General features: G+C 47.2%; 1 protein-coding gene across 1 annotated transcript; it reads right to left on the bottom strand.

Annotated features, from left to right (window-relative positions):
• Nucleotides 1-3,435: 3,435 nt before the first annotated feature.
• Nucleotides 3,436-16,583, bottom strand: LOC125941310 (uncharacterized). Its single transcript, XM_049658314.1, has 5 exons — nt 16,266-16,583; nt 15,480-16,207; nt 13,347-13,519; nt 5,864-6,115; nt 3,436-3,494 (listed from the first exon to the last, which is right to left on the bottom strand). Exons 1-5 carry the CDS (start codon nt 16,581-16,583, stop codon nt 3,436-3,438), a joined length of 1,530 nt encoding a protein of 509 aa, XP_049514271.1.
• Nucleotides 16,584-17,097: the final 514 nt, after the last annotated feature.

Raw genomic sequence — 17,097 nt, forward strand, 5'->3', positions numbered from 1 at the left:
CGAGCTACGCTAGTTCTGTAAGCATGCATTACATGTTTTTTGTCGAGTGGCACGCTGCAATTTGCTTTGTTTCTTGCAGAACGCCATCACTCACAACAGCAGGGACGATAAGACGCAGGTCGTGGTGACCTGGACTGCTCCGGCAGGCTACACTGGGCAGGTGTACTTCAGGTGAGAGCACCGAATCATGCCTGCTCTTGTTTTAATTAAAATCTTAGGTCATTAGTAAAAAGTCCAGAAGGGTCTCGGAGTGCGTAAATACTTAAAGCGACTTTTAAAACCATGCCACATCCTTCATACACAGACATTTTTTTTTTTCCTGCTGCACAGTTCTGTCCGCTTTTGTGGGGAGCGTGCATCTAGCATTCAAGCCAGCATAACTGCGACAATTCGTCTACTTCATGACGCAGAGAGAGATAAATGTTTCATCATAAGAAGGCAGGAAACTTTGCCTGAGATACAGTCGTGTTCAATATTAGCTGCAATGCGGTGCTCGTAGTCGAAAGGGCCCCAGTTTTCGTGGTGGCGCCGACGCACGGAAATACAATTACTGCCATGTATCAAGCTAATTTTCGTTAACAAATTGCTCTTTATGCTGTAAAGTGAAAGTTTTGTTATGCATGCTGAGAGGAATGAATTTGGTCGTTTCCTCACTACGCTCAGCTAATATCAACCATGTCAGTTTAGACAGATAGATCTCATATGCACGAGTTAATTAGTCAGTTTGTTAAGAAATCGTCGGCCCTTCGATTCCCTGCCGCAAAATGGGGGTAAGCGAAGCTTGTCCTGGGTACACCTTGTGTTTGACGGTTATGTTTCGTGTGAGTAACTTGACGTGACCAAGGGAAGGTCAGGTGATCTGTTCGGCTGCCGCAGCTTCAGCGACTCGCACCGTAGGATCGGCCCGGCGACGACGCGCCCTTTCACGGGCGATATCCCGTCGGCACTCGGCGAGGGCTGCGTGTTGTTCGGGGGTACGCACAGTGCGTGGCCGTCCCATCGGTTTCCGAGACTGAACTGAACGGAAACGAAGCGGGCGCAGAGCGCGCGAAACCCTTTCCTGCCCTTTCCCTCCCCGGCGGAAGCGAAACGGTTCTGATTGGCTGCGCACGTGGCGTGAGCGCGCGCCTACGCAGCTGGCACCGTGCCCAATCACTCACGCTCCGGCGCCGCTGGAGCCGGAGTTTTAGCGTTACATCGCCGGCGCAGGCTAGCGTATACAAGCTTCGCTTGAAAAGACAAGAGCTACTCACCGAGCCCGTTATGCCACTCAGAACATAGCATACAGGTAGACTAGATTTTTGGATGTGTGTTGTAGTGTTTGGTGTCTTGTTGCTTCTCGTATGTTCTGTATATCTGTAGTTGTGTGATCTGTTGCAACCGCATCGTGGTATTTGACTCTTTTCGTATTCTCTGAAAGCTCCAGTCATAAGCGGAGGAAAAGTGACTCCCATAAAGGAGTGCACTGTACAATGAATTTTCTGTAATATGGCGAAAAAAAGCCAAGAAAAAATTGTATTGAATTTGTAGACAGAAAAAGAATGACAATACGTGTGTCGCTAAAATTGTTACTCTTATCTTTCACAAAAAATTTGCATGGCGCATTTATTCGCCAAACGGCCAAATACCTTACCACCTAGAAGATACATAAAATGTTGAAGACATGGTGCTGGACTTGGCTTTATCTTTGACACAACTTCATATCTGAAAATCGTTGTCTTCAATTGACCGAATGGCGCATACTCAACGGTACAGTCAATGGTCATTCCAGATCAGTAAGCACGACGTCACAGATATCCGAGCAGATAAACTTTTTCCTTCAAAGGAGCTGGGACGGCGCGTTCCCACAAATATCAGAGGGCATATATTTTTTTTTTTTTTTGATATCCCCTGCCCCCTCTGGTCAAGCTGCCAACCAACTTTCACAGCAAGCTAACATCATGAACTAATTATAAACTATGTTTTATTTTTTTCAACAAACTTTTTTGCAGTGCCACCGTGGTGCAGTCTTCTTACGTCTTCTGGAAGGGTATCAACCTCCGACGCTGTGTTCGTCCAGTGATCAAAAATAAAAAAAAGAAACAGCGCGAGATGACCCAGAGTAAAGCGTTCCTTACAGAAATGAACTATGCAAACACCTAGAATTAACAGTTAAAGGAAGTTTTAGCTCGGACCCAACTCCGATGTCGGCTATTCAAATTACATGTAAAAACGCAGAAACGCTTTTCTGAGATAACCACTGGGCTGGGTTTATGAAATTTGTTGCTTTTGAGAGAGAAAGTCAAATTGTAGTGACTGTTGGAAGGGGAATTTCTATATAGGGCCTGACTGTCATTAACGGGATTTTGAAAATAGGTAAGCTTGAAAAAAAAAAGAGAGAGAAGAGCGAAATTTACATATTTGTAGATCTGCACCTACAACAGATATTGCAGTTCTGTCGAACTGCATCCAGTAGAGCATCCTAAGCGGACATATTGGATATGCCAATTTATATCTGACGTGAATTTTTGCATTGCTTACGTGGATTTTGCAGAAGTTCCACTCACAAGTCTGGTTTGTTTGAGAGCCGTGTATAATATATCAATTTTGTCCGCTTTAGATTTAATATTAGGTGCAATTTACAGAATGGTGATATAATTTGTCAATTTTTATAAAAAATTTATGATCTAAATCGAAAATTCACAACCAATAGTAACTAAATTATAACTTTTTCTCTTAAATGCAACAAACCTCATCAAATTTGGTGCAAGGGTTGCCGAGAAAAACGATTTCTCCTTTCTCATGTATTTAGATAGGAAGCCCCGAGCTAAAGGTTCCTCTTAAGTGGACTGCTGCAAGAATTGGTACATAATCTGTAGCTGAAATCTTGGAAGAAAACAAAGCATGACACAAGAGACAACTGGACAAGTGCTCACGCTATCTTTAAGAGGGATAAGAGAAACAAATATTGTGAGCAAGAGACAAGGGCACGTCTCCAGTTGTTTCTATTGTCCTGTTTTGCTTTCGTGCTCGATTTTACCTCAGACGTTACACTAACTGCAATAAATGAAGTTGCATTCAATAAAGAAACTGCAAGGCTGAAAAAAGAAACGCCGAAAATAAACGTTCCAAACTTCTCTAGCTCCTTTGAACATCATCTTCAAGGTGCGCAACCTCCAGAAGCAAGCTAAGGTGTTATATAACGCAGCTTTGTTTCCTTGGCGTGAAGCATTACTTCCGTCTTACCAGACACTTTAAGGTAATATCATCATCATAAGTATTTTTACGTCCACTGCAAGACGAAGGCTTCTTCCATCTATCGCCAATTGCCCCTCTCTTGTTCCAGCTGACACCCCCATCTTATGCGTGCAAATTTTTCAATTTCATATCACAGCTAGTTCTCCGCCGTCCACCATTGCGCTGTCGTTGCATTGACATCCATTCAGTAACTCTAATTTAGACCACCGGTTGGGTACGAGCGACAGTGGGCAGTGGGCACGAGCTGCAGATGTCCGCTGGGCATCAACAACATGGGACGGTGTGAATTAGGCTCAAAAAGGACGCCGCCAGCGGAGCCGCCTGCTCACCAACAATGATCGCCCAATGATACAGCCTTACATTGTGTGTGTGTGTGTGTGTGTGTGTGTGTGTGTGTGTGTGTGGTGTGTGTGTGTTGTGTGTGTGTGTGTGTGTGTGTGTGTGTGGTGTGTGTGTGTGTGTGTGTGTGTGTGTGGTGTGTGGTGAGTGAGCAGCGATAAGCGTTTCAAATAAATGACATTTTTTTCCACGCAGAACGGTATTCTGCTGATACGTACGTAATTGTATTTTGTATGCTTGTCATTTTATGTCTTCCTACTTCCATGTATATTAAGGTGGGTCCCGGTGTACTTAAATCTTGGGTCTGTCGCAAAAACAAAAGCAAGAAAAACGAATGAGTTTGTCAGTCAGTGCAACGTGTTGCTTTTTTTAGTAGTCGGTAATCTCTTTTCCTGCACTTGGCGGTGTTACCGCTTGAATATGAATAACCAATTAGCCGAGGATGCTCTCGCGTTAAAGGCGTGCAGACACCAAATTAGAGGTGACTGATACTTTGCTCTCGGTTAACACAAAGCATCTAGTAGACCATATTAACTACCGGCATACGCCGATCGTGTCCGCAGTAATTAAGTATCCCGCAATTTCTACCGCACAGTTTCTCATTTCAAAATTTGCGCCAGCAGGGGTGAATAAACTGAATGACGTAAATGTCGAGCATACACGACGTCACGGGCGTCACGTGAACCACCAAAGCGTTGACGACAGCTTACTCGCACGTGGTCTGCTCAATTCCGCACGTGCGTCCACGTTCGTCGACAGCCGGAGTTAGGCGGGAGACGCGCACTTGAGTCGCCCAGCCACATTTCGGAAAACGCACATGCAGCCGCTTTGAGAATTCCAGCTACGTCATGTCACTCTCGTCATGCCTGTCACCGTCACGCCGTCGTCTGCAGCCGTCATCCAATCGTCATGCCAACGTCATCACACTGTCGTCCTGCATAGCCATCATTTCAGAAACGTCATGCAATTGTAGGAGCAATAGAAATCTCGACATGGCCACTACTATATTTAATAAACGTATATCCAGCAATGCGGTGCGTCGCTAGATTGATTGAATGTTAATCGCATTGGACGTCGACAGTTATCGTGAGATGGTTTCTGCCTGAATGTTTGTCATTCGCGATTGGAAGTCTGGAAACTGAAGTGTCTGTAAATGTATAACAAGTGCTTTTCATTTATATGGGGCGCAACAACACTGGCAGTAATTAAGCAAAGTACAGCACGTTGCCATATCTGCGTATTAGTGTTTTGTTCGTTGGAGGAAACAATGTTGCTGAATACAAATTGAAAACAAATTGAAAACAACTTTGTACATGGGCTTGCAAAAGCAAGGGAATCTTATTGTGTATCTGGAAATTTTTCTGAAGCTGTCGGCCCCGTGGGTATACCACTCAGGAACTGGTGTGTCTGTCTCTTGAGAGGAACTGCCGGCTCGCCTACGTCGAAATTATTTCCGAACGATCGCATGCTGCCATTGTTTTCTCTCCCTCGACACTCCAACTATTCGAAAAGAGGTCGACAGTCGAATGGCGATTTTCGAATCGAATACGAATTCAGTAACAGAGTGTGGGCGAATACTTGGTCACAAATTGAAAAATGCCGAACATTCTTGCACACCTACTTTAAAGAAAGCTTCAGTTGACAATCGAACGGAAATTTCGTGCAGAAACCATCCAAGATTATCGAAGTCAGCAATAGCTTTCTTGTGCGAGCTGCGGCATATCCCTATGCCATCCCTGAATCTCGATACCTTATTGACTTAACAGCGCAAACGGTAACACGTACACGGGGACAAAGCGCGAGACACGCCCTTGTCTAGTGCTTTTCCACCACCGTACACGTGGCTGTTTAGCCACAATGAATTCGTACTAACTAGCTCAGCTTTCATTGCTTCTACGAACCTGTTTTGGCCCTTCGAAGACGCGAAGTGGCAGTCTCGCTGCCAACCACAATGCCAAGTGATGCCACAATTCGGCATATATATCAATCACAGTACCCCATTGTCTACTCGGCCATACAGCAGCCAACAGCAATTGGTGTATCGTACACGTAAACAGTGGTCCATGTCTGATCGACAAGACTGCAGCCAGCCCACACCCGGTGGCCCAAGCCAGTACATAACGTGGGTCACTGGACATGCGAGATCGTCTAACCACCCAACGTGACCAATGTAGCTAAAGCTTGAAAGATGCAGACGCGAGAGAACTCATGGAACACGCGGGCTCGCAATCAAACGTCATTTATCAACGAGACGAAACAGTACAAAATCCACAAACATTCATCAAACGTTCCGCCAACAGGCGTGCCAAGTCACCGCAACAGGCACGGCTACGGATGCACACCGCGGTGATGATTGACGCGGGTGGCGTCTTGCTAAGCACGATGCGGCATGTCGTGGAGTACCGCACTAGCAGCCGGTAGGGGGCCTTGCGCCGGAGCGACCCCTGCCGGGCCACCCTCGAAGCACAGGTGCCACGCACTGCCGCAGTGATCAGGGTAGGACGTCGCAGTGCGTCACCTGCGTAGAGTGTCAGCAACCCTAGAAAACCCGTACACGGCGCATTAGAAAAGTCATCCGATATCATTGAACCGGAAGTGGTGTTATCCCAACAAATACTAGGCCGAAACTTAGCACCGTTAAATAAGCATGAGATAACATACTTAGATCGGGATGGCTCGAGAGCTGCGCGCGCGCGCGTGTCATGGGCAACCTTGCTACGCATTCGTTTATCAAAGTGAACATATCTGTACCTCGTATCTCTTACAAACTTGCGATTTCGTGCACATTACGCTTTCCCGAACACGTAGCACACCTTGAGTTTTCTGTACAGATTTCAACCACTCCAATACAGGCCAAGTTGACCTAAATTCCCTTAAAGAAGTGCGGGTCTCTTCGTAAGATCCGACCTCTGTTTTCCAGCACAGCAGTTCACTGCTGTAACAACTCTAATCATTCTAGGCCATGGTCGCACGCACGTTCACGCTAAAGGCCGTTTCACATGGTGCGATTTTGCACGGCGATTATCGCACCGGAAGTGCGATTTCCGTCCATGCGACGAAAATCGCAGTCGCAGGCCGTTTCTGCGATTTTCGGCTGCGACCACCGGTTGGTCGCAGCGTCGCAACGTCGCAGCAATCGCTGCGATTTTTCCGTCGAAATTGCGCCGAGAGGTATTTCGTCAGTCTGTTTGGAAATGGCGGCGGTCGCTCAACGCACGTTTATAGATACTTTTTTGTCTATAAATATTGGATCAACGAGCCTCGAACAGTGCAACTAATTGAGTGGAGCCTTGGATTACGCAAATCGGTACGTAACATCAGCACCGACACGCGAACAGTGCAGATAAAAACTCGTAGGTCAGATTCGGTTCTGTGATTTCTACGAGTTTGTTGACACGCTACGTTGCTAATCTGGCGACGCTGTTTTTTAGGTTGGCTTCGGGTGCTGATAGTACGTACTTTTGCGTGATTTTCCGTTATTCACACGCGCTGCGAGTGTGTAAATACTACGAGGTGTCCCTCACGGGAAGGCATGGCCTTCGGATGTCGTCCCAATTTCTGGTTCTGGAGACAACTCGCGATATACGAAAACGCCACAGTTTTATCGCCGTATGCTTTTACGGACGGAACAATTTAAAGAATATGCAACTACGGACAAATGCTGTGTGTCAATAGGTCACGCTATACGCGCGACCATTTAGTTGCAGTCGGTTGGTTAGGGCTTTCATGCGCATTTTCCCCAATGAATTATCTCATTTCAAGGTTCTGTTACTTCCGCTGCGAGACGCAAAGCGAACGTGCAAACTGGATATCGTAATGAATGTTCTACAATAGCATATTTCACGCAATAAGCAATATTGCCAATTTATTTTCGAAGCAATACAATACAACAGTCTTTTTCTCATTTTTCTGATGCATCATTTTTCTCCTGAATAAAAAAACCAATAAACCTTCAGTGTGTTGCAGACTTTGTATCCTTACTGCATCTGTATTAACCCTCACATTAAAAGGTAATTGCACATTTCGCTTACTTCAGTGCATCGAATTACTTTTGTTTATGCTGGTTGTAACATATTGCAGTACTCTAAGAAACTACATAGCCATAAACATCCTTGCCTTTTCTTGCTTCTTCTGTCTCTACTTCCTGTAAAACACATGCAATAATGCGAAAAGCAGATCAAAATTGTGCAGTGAAGTCAGCCGGTTGCATTCCTTCGTATGAATGATAGTATCGTTTCAAGTGTGGGTGGGTCTTGCATGTCCACAGCTCATAAAGTGTGCAGACTCATCACGAGGCGTAGGTATAGCCCATCAAGATGGAGGCAATGTTGCTAATGAGTCTGCACTTACATGTATTACTGCAATAAACTCGTATAACCATATCCCATCATTACTCCAATCGAGCTTGCTCAGTCATATTCACCAAAATTCTACTTATCCGAGCTTGCTCTGACTCATATTCACCAAAATTGTACTTGGCCGAGCTTGATCTGACTAATATTCACAAAGATTCTACTCAGGCAAGCTTGCACCGAGTCATATTCACCAAACATCTACTTAGCCAAGCTTGCTCCGACTTATATTCATCAAAATTCTACTCAGGTGAGCTTGCACTGAGTCATATTCACCAAAAATCTACTTGCCGAGCTTGCTTTGACTCATATTCACTAAAATTATACTTGGATCAGCTTTCCCCCGACTACCACATGACAATATTCACTAAAAGTTTACTCAACTGAGCTTGCTCTTACTCGTATTCACCAAAATTCTACTCAGTCAGGCTGAAACGAACTCAGACTCACGGTTAGTTCGAACTTAGTGAGCCGACGTTTGAGTGAGTTCACCGTGCTATGTATACATTACATTATGTGACCTGTGCGGTGAATAAGCAAACATTGTCTATGAGTACGTGTTGCATCGGTGAAATAAGGACAACTGTAAACACTGCAGTTAGTTTTCTAGAGTTCAACTGACCGTTGCGTGAAAGCTTCGCCTCATGTCGATTCAAGCAAGTGCATTGGATCTGCATCATATTTTTTGCCAATCCTGCTGTCTGTCCTAACCATTACTGGGTGGCCACATTTTGTATATTTCAACACAAAGTTTAATAAATGACTGTAGTGCAATATATTAAAAAAAAGATGCTTGCATCACTGCACGTATAACAATCAGAACATGACACAAACACATGCACATAAGATACACACAAATGATAAATACATAAACAGATGGAATCAGCTAGCCACCACCTATTGAAAAAAAAAAGAAAAAGCCCAGGACTACGTATAACCATTCCCCTTGCCAGGTACATGGGCTATAGGAGAAACACACGTGCAACCTAGCAGTTACCTCGAGGTAGCAGCTATGGACGTTTTTGCATTCGCAGCTGGCCACTCAACCACTCAAGTGTGTTCAGTGCGCACTTGTACTTAGGCACCCTTTTTATTGTCTGTATCTCAAAAATTTAATGTGGCTCCTCAAATTTTGAGAATGTTTGGATTCTGAGGCTTGCAAAGGTAAATATTTTTATTCCATTTTCGTTCAAGGTGAAGGCTCATACAAAAAATTAGAGATATTGTCAGTGCCCCTCACTTTCTCTCAGAACATAAGTGGTCTGTTATTGAGATTCTAGCAGCTTTTCAACAGCAAGAAAGGGAATCACCTTCCCCTGTTTTCAGCATTGGGTTAATGCAGGCAATTCAGGGAGGCATAAAGTTTTGCTAATGCAATAGGTTCGGGAATACCAGATTAGACTGTACCTTGAAACTTTCCTTGCACTTTCTTATTTTGGTGAATAACCCAGTTTTAAATGGCTCCAGTTAGCATACTCTAACATTGGTCTAATATAGGTTAAGTACATGACTAGCTTAACAGACTGGGATGCTGGCTTTCATTTCCAGGAGAGGAATCATAGCACCTGCTCCAGTTGCATATGTTCTACCTGCTGAAGCAGGTATAAGCACACGCATGCCATTAGCGGATAGTTTCGATAGCTTCTTACCTTACACTTGCCACCATGAATACAAAATTTTAGCGTTCGATTTTGTTATTAAACAAACAAACGTACTCCTAACAAGGTATTTTAATGTTAGCCGTGTGGCTACGCGGCTGCGCTACGTACTGCAGCATATTAACTTAAGCTTCTTGATACAGATTCACAGCACACTAACAGCGCAAGAAACAGGACGAGAAAATAGACGACGCCCATGTCTGCCAGAATGATACGATACTACGTACACAAGTGACTGCAGCTCCTAAGAAAATGTAGTGTCGGCTTTTACGCCTTTCGAAATATTCAGAGAGCACTTGTATGAATAATTACAGCACAGGCGCCGAGACGGACGAGCCAGGCTGGCGCTAAGATAAACGTTCACAACACAAATTCCATTGCACGTTGTAATTACACACAGATCATTTGCGGCTTTGTTCAGGGGCACACGTGAGCTTTTGGGTTGGTGCTTGCTGCTAAGTTTGGTGCAAGAATATTGCTAGGAGCAGGAACCACTAATGCGCAATCACGAGCAATACACACACATCCGTTTTTCAGAAGCTGACGTTAATCACGGGTAGCGCGAGGGTCTCTGCGTTGACATGACGACTCCGCCGAATCCCGAATACTGCATATGCGATGACAACAGCTATAAGGGCATGTTGATGAGTCCTCTTGTAATTTGTTTAACCGCAGGTAGAACGACACAGGCATAAAACACACACAGAGACAGCACACAACGCTGAACGACCACCTGCGAACAGCTGTTTACGTCCGCCATTTCTCCTCGTATTGAACTTCACAAACCGCAGTTGCGCACTCCAAAACAAACTAAACTTTGAAGCGCTTTTAAATTACAAAACGCACGTATTATTTGGTCCTAATAAAGAGAGGTCAATTATATTATAACGCGCACGTCTTTTTCATTACATTAAACGAATTTATGCGGCGTGTGCAACAAAATCTGGCAGCAAGCAACCCTGGGCGTCGCATAATCGCATTGTTGACACCGCACCATGTGAAATGGCCGTTGCGAATTTCGCATCTGCGAAAATCGCAGCTGCGAAAATCGCAGTGCAAAATCGCACCATGTGAAACAGCCTTAAGGCGGAGCGAGCGGCCAAAGCAGGCAATCGGAAAGCGGGCAAAACCTCCTCGCCAGGCGGGTAAAGCGAGCGGAAAACGAGGCGGCAAGCTCGCGGACCGATTTTTTTCCGCCCGCCGGAGCTCTCCGCTTTGCCGCAGCCAATCAGAACGCCAGACGATGGTGGCGCTGGTGTATCTCGGCGGTGTATCTCGGTGTATCTTGGGCAGTGCCTTGCTTTTTGAGGCTCGAGCCGATTGCCTACGGACGAAAACATACCGGAGCAAATATTAGGAAGTAGATGAGGCATGTATATGCTGCAATAAAGATCCGGTGACCACTCAGCACATCCTAATGGAATGCGAAGGGGTTCACCCAAAGAGAACTAAGTAACGTACAACTTCCAGAAGCGCTTGGGTTTAAAGTCGAAGGAAACATCAACCAATCAGCCGTAGAGATAAGCAAGAGACGATTAGAGTACAAATGGAAAGAAAGCAGGGAAGAGATTGATATGACCTGATATCTTAAATTCATAGGTAGTGGTATAAGGTAAATTTCTTAAAAATAAAATAATGAGAGGTATACAAAATGCTAGATATAGAACATGCATACCTAAATAAATCAAGCAGGTTAGGTGACTATTTGTCACCGCCCCTTTCAAAGGGGATGCCATTAAATCATCATCATCACCGAGGTCAGCGCGCGGGCGGTGAGGGCGCACGACCGGTGCCACGAGATGGCAACACCTCCGCCGCGAAAGCGCTAGAGGCTCCGCATCCTCGGCGGCGCTGGCAGCCAGGCAAGCCGCCCGGTCTCGCCGCCTCGCCACGTTGAAAATCCGCTTAGCCGCTTAGACGCTCCGCTTTCGGTGTGGACGTGCCTTTAGACTGTACTGCCTTCAGGATCGGCGCATATTTTCCGTCAGATGCCACCAAAGTGGGGGAAATCCGCCTATATTGATATCGCGTTAGTATTGTTTAATGCAAGCGGGTCGTAGATGCATGGGAGATTTGAAAGTGACAGCGTATTTTCTTTTACACACCCTTGGTCCTCAAGGAAACAAAGGCTGAGCAGAAACCGTGTCTTAAGCATTACTAATAAACTACGATTCTATAATAGCAAAGCAGATACCGAGCAATGATTGTTAAATTTTATCGAACGTAAGCGGTTGGCATCTGGGGAAGAGAGGAGGGGCTCTTTCATTAGAGTTTGCAGAGACGTCTCCCGCAGATACACCAGGAGTCGGACAGACATACCCGCCACGGTGGATTGGCGGTTATGGCGTTTCGCTGCTTAGATCGAGGTCGCGCGTTCGATCCCTGCCGTGGTGGCCGCATTCCGATGGGATGAAATGCAAAAAATCAGTAGCCCTTTCCCTGTCGAGGAAATGGGGGCAAGCGAAGTTTTTCGTCTGTTTCTTCGTTGTTCCTCCGAACGAATTGCACTGACGAGTACCACGTTGTGCTCGATCCACAATCGGTCACACGCACTGCAACTATATCCGAAGTTCCGGTTGAGAAACTCGCGTTGAAACTTGGCCGTGTCACCGGGGAAGTTGCCGCTAGCGAAGCCGAGGCGTTCACCACTGTTACCGGGTTCCTGGAGGGCAAGATAACGCTGACGTTTGGCCTCAACATCGCGCTCCCGCAGCTCGGGGTCCGGGGCTATTCGCTGACGTTTCGATTTGGCTTCGGAAGCCCTCACGCTAGAATCGGCACGTTGACGACGAGCCCTTTCCCGAGTGCGCTCATTCTGGATGGATTTCTGTGAAATTTTTTCAAAATTTAAGTTGTCCGTTACGTAAGACAATGAATGGCTAATACCCCGTTAAGCAATGGATCATACCCCGGTAAACGCGGCCGCCTCATTACGACGACAGAAGAGAAGTGAAATTCTACGCTGAAATAGTGAGCGGCAACACAGCCAGCTGTGGAAGCATACGACGACGACGAACGCGGGAGCAGTGCCGCGAGCGTGTGCCGAGCACGAGCCACCTGTGCAGCTCTGAGAGCAGCTGATTTTTTAGCGTTACATCGCCGGCGCAGGCTAGCATATACGCTTCGCTTGAAAAAGCGCCCGTGTACCGTTATTGAATTGGGTGCACGTGAAGGAACCCCAGGTAGTTGATACGGAGCCCTTCTAATACTACTGCGTCCCTCATCTGGCCAGTTTCGGGTGTTAACCACAGTATATATATATATATATATATATATATATATATATATATATTTCAGGAGAGAGAAAAAAGTTTCTTTTTTCGAAGAAGCGGCTGCCGAGAGTAAGAGCGTTTATGAGCAAGCTAACATGTGCCTCAGATTTGCGTACTGTGTTAGAAATTGCTGCCTCACCTTGAAGCCTTCACCGCTTGAGCAGGCAGAGGCAATGGCACGGAGCGCCGAGTACTTCGGCCTCGTCCTGGACCCAGCAAGCGATAACCAGATTCACCACCCCGCGACCGCGCAGCTGTACGGCCCGATCTCGGCGGCTGAGAGCGTGGTCGCGTCGTTGTCCCAATAGACAGGACCGGAGCCAGCCGTGGTCCCTCCGGTCTTCGCCGTCGAACTGCGTCGCTCAACATTCCTCGACGCGGGACGACGACGTTGACGAATACTCGGAAGACCCGAGGAACGCAGCGTAGGTGAAAACATACGCTCGCACTGTCGAAGTGCGCAACAAACGTATTGTAGCCCAGGAGACATCCGAGGGCAAGAACTTTCACGGGCACCACCTCGCACTCCGTCGCCTCCTCGGAGACCCTGACCTTCAGCGCTCTTCGAGTTCCTCTGATGCGAGCCACCACTCGGCCTGGTCGGACTTGGTTGTCGACATGCCGCCGCTGCGGACTTGCTGAAGGCGGGCCTGTATTGCGCCTGTAAACAGTGTTACGGGGAACACACGGTTCAAGCGACATTCTGACAGACAGACAGACAGGCGAGCAGACAGAGATAGACGGACACAGACCAACAAGACCGACCGACAAGACCGACCGACAAGACCGACCGACAAGACCGACCGACAAGACCGACACGACCGACACGACCGACACGACCGACCGACCGACACGACCGACCGACACGACCGACCGACACGACCGACACGACCGACACGACCGACACGACTGTCGACACGACCGACCGACCGACCGACCGACCGACCGACCGACCGACCGACCGACCGACCGACCGACCGACCGACCGACCGACCGACCGACCGAAGAAATGAACATATTGTAACGTGTATATGCATACGGCAACGTAGTGTTATAGTATCAATGAATGAATATTTGACAGGAAATCACAATGAACAGCAAAGATTTTCATATGATATCTTCAGCCGATGGTCGCGCCTTCAAAGATATCGCTACAATGTGCAGAAGTTTAGATGAAGACCATTGAAAGGACCGACCGACCGACTGACTGACTGACTGACCCCTAGACTGTTTGATTGTTGCTGGGCTGTCTGACACACCGATTGGCTGCCTCGACCTACTGACGTGACCGAGCAACGGACAGACATTTCCTTTAACGTGCCAAAGCTTCGAATTAGCTGCATGAGATGTCGTAGTGGAGGTTTAAGTGTTAATATTTACCTCCTGATGTTATTGGTGCCCCAAAATATCGCCATACGAGTGTCTTCGTTTGCTAACTCCGTCCAGATGCGGCCGTCCCTGACAGGAATAGAACCCGTGACTGCGTGTTTAAAGTACAACACTACTGTCCAGCCATTGCGGCGAGCGTAAACGAATGCTGCGTTCCCCCTACACGCCACATAGAAATTGAACTCCGAGTTATAATGTGAACGTAGGCATACACGAATTCGCCTCTTCCTTTAATAAGCCTTGGCTCGGGGGTTCGATACATGGGAATGGAGAAATCGTTTTTCTCGGCAGCCAGCTCACCGGATTTCATGGTTTGTTAAATAAAGTAAAGTTGTAATGTAGTTACTGGAGCAAGCGGACTTTTCATTTAGGCAGTCACAGCTTTTAATAAATGTTGAAAATTTAAAAAATGAAACTAGGTTTACAACTAACCAATTAAAAATTATATGGCAGTTTTATAAACTGCACCTAAAAATGCATCTAAAGCGGACAATTGATGTAAAATACTTCGCTCTTCCCTTCTCATGGTATCCACCATTAAGGTTACAGAATGGATACCAAGAGAAGGGAAGTGCAGTCGAGGACGGCAGAAAACTAGGTGGAGTGATGAAGTTAGGAGATTCGCAGGCGCAAGTTTGAATCAGGTAGCGCAAGACAGGCGTAATTGGGGATACGGAGAGGTCTTCGTCCTGTAGTGGACATAAATATAGGATGATGATGACTCAGCTTTGAAATCTATTATTACTGTGTGAGTACGGTTTTGTAAGCACTAAAATATTCGTATAAGCCTTAAATTAATATATAAAGTCTGTCCGCTTTAAATGCTCTAACAGTTGTAGTTTACAGAACTTCGATATGTGTTCTTGGTTCTGCGTTACGGATTTTTAAATTTCGTGCTTCTAAATTTGTTTATTCTTACCTATTTGCTCAATTCTTGTAAAACAAAAAGTCGAGCCATAAATTAAAGTTATGCATCTCACAGTCACTAGAATTTCACCTTTATGCTCGAATGCAACAAATTTCAATTCGGCGAAGAGCTTGTCTCAAAGGCATTTCTGCAGACATTATTAGGCGGCATCGGAGTTTGCCCCGAGCTAAAGCCTCCTCATTACGTTTAATAGCTAGGACGCCATCAAACTCCCCCGCCCACACGAAGCATAAACTGAATAATCATACAAGCGATTCTTTACAACAGACAAGCTTAGATCGAAGGAGTGTCTTCATAGACTCACCGTTGGATTGATGCGAATGAGCCACCGAACAATGCCTGTTCACGCCGCGTCATCCGTGGCGGCTGGACACGGGGTTCTCGTAGACGGCGGCCACGCCTCGACAGAGTTACAGCGGAAAGTCCAGGATGACGCTGGAGATATCCTGTAGAAGGCGAGTTTGCGTAGTGGTTTGGCCGCCCCGATGGGACTCCACGCAGAGTGTATACAGGGCACGTTTCGCGTCGCCGACTCGCCGAGATCCTGAAGACTTCGACGAAATCGAGGTCGACGGTCCCGAAGGTGATTTGGGCGCCATTCCCATCAGAGCGGTCGACGTCTCGCTCAGCCGCCGAAGTTTCGTACCGTCGTCTGTCAGAGCTCTTTAATGCGTCGACGATCGTGCTGAAGACCTGGTCCCAGACGCGGGCGAGGTAGACTTGTTCGGCGACGCATGCCCGAACGTCGGTTGTGGCGAAGTTGGCTTGTGCTCCAACCCTGAGTGGTTGGTCGACGTCGTTACTGACGTCTGATGCTCTGCGTCGTCTGTCGCGGCCTGTGGACACCCAGAAGACGTCGACGGTGGCAATGACGACGCGGTCGTCGCAGGCGAGGGCGTAGTGGTCTTGGGCGGCGACGAATGCGCAAGCGTCGGCAGTTTCAAAGGTGGTTCCTGACTCAATCCTGTACGCCTGATTGATATCCCGATCGACCTCCGACGCTCCGCGTCGTCTGCCGTAGGCTGGGGACACCTGGAAGACGTCGACCAACCACTCCAACCCTGAGTGGTTGGTAGACGTCGGTACTGACGTCTGATGCTCTGCGTCGTCTGTCGCGGCCTGTGGACACCCAGATGACGTCGACGGTGGCAATGACGACGCGGTCGTTGCAGGCGAGGGCGTAGTGGACTTGGGCGGCGACGAATGCGCAAGCGTCGGCAGTTTCAAAGGTGGTTCCTGCCTCAATCCTGTACGGCTGATGCATATCCCGATCGACCTCTGACGCTCCGCGTCGTCTGCCGTAGGCTGTGGACACCTGGAAGATGTCGACGACGACGGCAGTGACAACGTGGTTGCAGGCGATGGTGCAGAAACCTCGAACGTCTGCGATCTCGAAGATGGTTCGCATGTGGTTCCTGAACACCCGGTGGATGTTCCGGTCGGTCTCACAATAACTGTTTGTTCGGTCAGAGACCTTTGACCCCTGCAGGTTATTGAAAGCGGCATTGACGACGTCCACCAGACGAAGCAAAAGTACGCTTTGTTGGCATTGCTGTCAGACTGAAGGATGATGCCCGGCCTTTCTTGTCGCAGTGAAGGATCGAATACTGCCACGTCATTGTTCGCCAGAATGCGGTCGCCTTGCCAAAAGACGCGTCCATGAGCCAGGGGATGGGCTCTCGGGTGCCTGCAGATAAATTTTGAATTCTCATTTGTAGACTCACAGAAACAAAAGAAATGAACATATTGTAACGTGTATATGCATACGGCAACGTAGTGTTACAGTATCAATGAATGAATATTTGACAGGAAATCTCAATGCACAGCAAAGATTTTCATATGCGATCTTCAGCCGATGGTCGCGCCTTCAAAGATATCGCTGCAATGCGCAGAAGTTTAGATGAAGACCATTGAAAGGAAGC

Source organism: Dermacentor silvarum, chromosome 11 (assembly GCF_013339745.2).
Source record: "Dermacentor silvarum isolate Dsil-2018 chromosome 11, BIME_Dsil_1.4, whole genome shotgun sequence".
In the NCBI taxonomy this organism is placed as follows: domain Eukaryota; kingdom Metazoa; phylum Arthropoda; class Arachnida; order Ixodida; family Ixodidae; genus Dermacentor; species Dermacentor silvarum.

Bases quoted from the DNA above. Each gene is read 5' to 3' on its own strand.
- LOC125941310 (XM_049658314.1), bottom strand. From the start codon at position 16,583: ATGCGAACCATCTTCGAGATCGCAGACGTTCGAGGTTTCTGCACCATC. The intron at 13,520-15,479 runs GTGAGTCTATGA...CACTGTTTACAG, and splicing joins TCATTCGCATCAATCCAACG to GCGCAATACAGGCCCGCCTT. The intron at 6,116-13,346 runs GTCTCCTGGGCT...CGGGTTTTCTAG, and splicing joins GAAAGTTCTTGCCCTCGGAT to GGTTGCTGACACTCTACGCA.